Source organism: Pelophylax lessonae (genome assembly GCF_965119305.1).
Source record: "Pelophylax lessonae genome assembly, chromosome: 9".
Taxonomy (NCBI): Eukaryota; Metazoa; Chordata; class Amphibia; order Anura; family Ranidae; genus Pelophylax; species Pelophylax lessonae.
This window is the reverse complement of record NC_138776.1, coordinates 35,076,304-35,081,159: the sequence shown is the minus strand read 5'-3', so window position 1 is coordinate 35,081,159 and position 4,856 is coordinate 35,076,304. Positions and strand designations below refer to the sequence as shown.

At 41.9% G+C, this 4,856-nt stretch overlaps 1 protein-coding gene across 1 annotated transcript; it reads right to left on the bottom strand.

The window, feature by feature from the left end:
- Positions 1-385: 385 nt before the first annotated feature.
- LOC309563169 (trypsin-like) lies at positions 386-4,643 on the bottom strand (the record flags this gene model as incomplete). Its single annotated transcript, XM_082267503.1, has 5 exons — positions 386-535; positions 1,302-1,438; positions 2,601-2,854; positions 3,162-3,312; positions 4,604-4,643. 5 exons carry the CDS (start codon positions 4,641-4,643, stop codon positions 386-388), a joined length of 732 nt encoding a protein of 243 aa, XP_082123629.1.
- Between the last annotated feature and the right edge of the window lie 213 nt (positions 4,644-4,856).

Sequence of the window (4,856 nt, the reverse complement as noted above, 5' to 3'; positions counted from 1 at the left end):
ACCTTTAAAGCTACTGCTATATGCCCTTCACCAAATAACTCTACTTCCACCTCCAACATGCATGACATTTCATTTCATGATTATTACAGAAAACATTCTGATGTATGGTTTCGGCGTTTAAAAAATGATCCACTTTTGGTGCTAATCACAGACTGCATCGTATATATTGTTTTTGTTGTAGCCCATATTTCTGTAGCCAAGACAAGCAGCAATGGGTGAACCAATAGTTGCAGCAATAAATAAAATGATTGAAACAATTTTTAACAAGAAATATGTTTATTCAGTCATTACAGGATGTAAGTTTGAAGTCTGAGCCTAGCACACCATTTCATGTATTCTAGAAGCAAAGAATAGAATGATCGGAATAAGTATTTCCTTTAAAAGTTTAGTTGGCAGCCTGGGTGCTGGCGATCCAGGAGTTGAAGTTGCAGACCTTGGTGTAGACACCGGGGTAGTTTCTCAGGGCACAGCCGTATCCCCAGGAGACAATACCCTGGAGCTGTCCATTACACACAACGGGGCCACCAGAGTCACCCTGAGAAATATAAAAAGCATTTTTTAGAACTTTGGGTAGTAAAGTAACAGTATACATTCTAACAGTAAATTATAAGTATTTAGATGTGGTGGCTGTGTTGGTTTTTTTTTTTCAGGCTTTATGTTTTTTTTTTTTTCCACCTGGTAATAACGCACTTCCTGTCCCTGAGTGGCAAAATGCATTACTTCCAGTGTATATATGGAAGGAGCCATGGTAGCCATCAAGGCATGTCTACCTTTGCTATTACAAGTGTGGATTCGTTGCCTGTATTTGCTTCCGGTTGATCTCACAAGAAGTGACAAGGACACTGCATTTCTGGCAGGATCAACAGTTAATTTCTGTACTTGCTAAAAATATTCTTAGCCTGAAAAAAGAAAACAAATGCAGGCACCGCATCTAAGGACTGGAAAGATAAAAGATATTACATATTAGTTCTTGGGTTTAGTTATACTTTGAGACAATATTTTTTGCCTCATTGGCTTAATTTTGTTAGTTGCAGTTCCAACTGATAACTAATAATAAATATTGCTAAACAAGTTCTGTTTTACTATGCATTTACTTGGGAAGAAATGTCTTTAATCTACTTTCAATACTTCTCCTGAACATTTGGACTATAATTTATACATTGCATTTAATTTTTTTTATATTTAAACGAATATGAAAAAACAATTTTCCCAGTCTACAAAATCTACTAATTGTTTGAGATGACACATTTATTTGAACAGTACAACTTTATATAAAAAATTAATGAAGTTGTGGCAATTACCTGGCAGGAATCCTTGCCACCCTCCAGGTAGCCAATGCAGATCATGTTGCCGGTAATCTCTCCAGGGTAGGCATTGCTACACTGGGCAGCGGTCAGGATGGGTGCGTTCACACACTGCAGGAGGTTAGGCATGCTGGCTACAATTAAAACAAATGGCAGTTAAAACAATTTTGGCTGGAGACAGAACGAGAAAGAATAAAATGTGTTAGAAAAAAAGACAAGAATACAATGGTAGCTAGGCAAGCCTCGTGGGCACTAGCCTGGCACTCAGTCTTTGTGTTAGGGCTATCCAGCCTTGGTTGTACCATGTATTTCCGTTTTGTATTTGCATTATGTAATGTTGTACTCTTGTAAAAACTCAATAAACTATTACTGAACCAGAAGAAAAAAAAAAAACAAAAACTTGCTTTATACATTTTTATTCAGAGAAATATTTAAAAATTTCAATTTTGTATTGATATTTTTACTTTTTGCAGCCAGCAGGTGGTGCTTTTGTGGATATTCTGCAGATCTTTACCACGGTGACTTGCAACTATGTTGCCAATAACTTATACAGCCTATGTTTGTCTTTATTTTGTCTTTATTTTACTTTATTTGTCCTGATGACCATTGTCACCGGGACTGAAAATTATAAGAAATCAAACATTTTGGATTTTGGAAAACTGAAAAAAGGGAAATCTGCTATTGGTGACACTTGTTCTGAGTTTCAAAAACATTTCAGAATGTTTTGTTTTTTTGCTTTTAATATTTTTTTTTGTTTTTCTTTAGTAAAGTCTAATTAAACTTGCCCCCCTCCCAGCTCATGAATGATCCAGTGCTCAGAGTAATACCCCAGGACAGCCTTCTGTCTGATCCTATTCCCTCCGGTTCCACAACATGGAGGGGTACATCCAGCTGCCACCTTGATGACATGGCCACTGGTCATTAGGGTGGTCCTGCATTGTACGTGATGAAATCAGCAATAGGGGCAGTGACCAGACCAGTTGGAGAAATGGCAAGAGGGGTTTTGGAAGACTGATCACCACAACTATTACCTCAGGGAAAACGTTTGCAGGACTCGGGATTTAGTTAAACATTACTTTGTGTTATCCCAATCCCCTGACAAAACAAGCACTGGATCCTTAATTGCTGGAGGGATGGAGACATGCATAATAGTTCTTAACTGCCCAAAGTTAGGATTTATGGGATTTGTTCCTCAAAGGAATATTGCCTACATTTTCTAATCTTGGCAAATTTACCTGAGAAGCTTAGCCTCATTTATTATCATAAATAGATGATGTTACATTGATGTTGACTTACTTCCACTGCTAAGGGTATTGCCCCATCCAGAGATCACACAGCTGGTGCCGGCGCCAGCACAGCCACTGGGCAGAGACACGGCCCTGACGTAGGAGTTGAGGGTGGCGGGAGAGGCCAGCTTGACCAACATGATGTCGTTGTCCAGGGTTCTGGAGTTGTAGCTTCCATGTCTGATGACCTTGGCAGAGTTGATGAACTGCTCGGTGCCCTCAGAGACAGCGATGTTGTGCTCTCCGAGTCTGACCTGCATGCTCCTGTATAGAGACAAATCCAATCAAATCAGTATACATTTACATCTTAAACTAAGGAATTCTGAATAGAAACCAGTTAATTTGTTACAAACTGAGCAGCAGTGTAGGTTTGCTTAGTATGGAACATGTACTGCTAGTGATTCGTACACTCACCATCAGTTCCAAGAGTGAAGTACAGTCATTTTGGGTACTGAGAACATTTAATGTGCCACTTTGCTGGTCAACCAGCTGGTAAAAGCTCTGAATAATAAATACTACTTTTTTCAATGCCTATTCAAATAAAAAGTGCTGCAATAAAAAGTGCACTTACGCCTTGTAGCAGTGAGCAGCGGAGACCACCCACAGGGAATTGAGGAGGGATCCACCACAGAAGTGATATCCAGAGTTCAGAGATACCTGCCAGGGCTGAGAGTAGGCTCCACAGGTGTATCCTCCGACGATCTTGTCATCGTCCAAGGCAGCTGTAAAACACAACATGTACTGATTACATATAGAGAGAGCCTACGCAAAGGGATATATTCTATGTTAAAAAATACAAAATATTTGCAAAAATTAATAAACATGCAATATATATGTAGCAGGTTTTCCAGGCATGGAGCCTGAGGTGGGTCTGCCATTGTTACCGGTAACACTCCCAGCCCATTTGAGCTTTAACTCCAGGTGTGAGAACTGAGACAATGACAATTCCAGCATCTTTGGTTTGTGTGTTTTATTATGTTTTGGGGATAGGAGAAGGGGATGAGTGGGATACTCCTCTGGCTCAACTAGGTACAATTTTGGGACTCTTTTAGAAAAAAATGCCTGTCAGCGCTGTCTTGACGCCAGCAGACGCTAGCCAACACTTCCTCCTGATGCTTGGATATATTGTAACACTGAAAACTGTGCTGGAACCTCGACCTTAGTCCAGAAGATCCAGGACTGTAGAACACTTGACTCCTGACACTGCTTTGCTCAAAAGTCACTGAACGGCTCCCTCCAGCCCTGCGCTGGCTTGAGGTAGCTCCTTGTAAATTCCTGTGCCGCTGCAACTCTCAACTGGTACACTCCACACTGTACAATGACTCTTCAGGGCCCAAACTGCAGGTACCCCCTCTATACTTCAGGGACCTCAACCTAGGTACCCCCTCTACTGCTTCAGGGTCCTCCAACCAGGCACCCCGTTTACTGCTAGCTGGCTCTTGGATCCCAGAGCCTTCTCCGGAGTGGTCCCCTCTGACACTAGGTAGACCCCCCCAGGGGCAATCCACAGTACTCATGACCTTTGTAGGCTTTCCTGGGACTGGACCCCTCTCTCTCCACTGGTTCTCGGCACACCGGATCCCCTTCAGCTCAACTCAGCACCCTCTGTATTTCCAGGCAGCACCCAGAGACATCCGCTTCCTCTGACAGGAGGAGAGACAGCCGTACTCTCCCTCCTGGGACTTTGCTTCCTGCCAAATACGCTGAGTCATGCATTCCCCTCAAACGTATAACCACTCCCAGAATCCTCTGCGGCAAAATCTGCCTTCTGGGGTAGTTTCAAGCCTGAATGTGTCCCTGATTGGATTTCCTCCACTGCCCTATGTGAAGCCTCTCAGAGAGCCAATGGGGAAACTCCCCTCTCAGCAGACACACCTGAGAGCCATGACACCCCGACCCAAAATAATCATGGCCTTGCTGTTAAGCAAACAAGGCCCACTATGCATTTACCTAGCACCTACCTGTAGGGTGCTACATCTATATATATATATAAATATATATATATATACTCACCAGCTGCTCCAAGGAGCACACAGATCAGAAGGAATTTCATGGTGTCGATTTTACCTGTGAACAATTTGTTGCTAATAATGTAGGTATTTATATTTTTTACCAGGACTCCCCCCCATTCCCCCCACATGTGCACTGGCCAGCTGTGTCAATAAGAAATGTTCAGGTTAATGTATACACAGTTTTATCAGCGTGTTTTTCCTTCACATTTTTTTTTTTTTCATCAGCAACCTCCACCTTTGGTAATGTTTTTTTA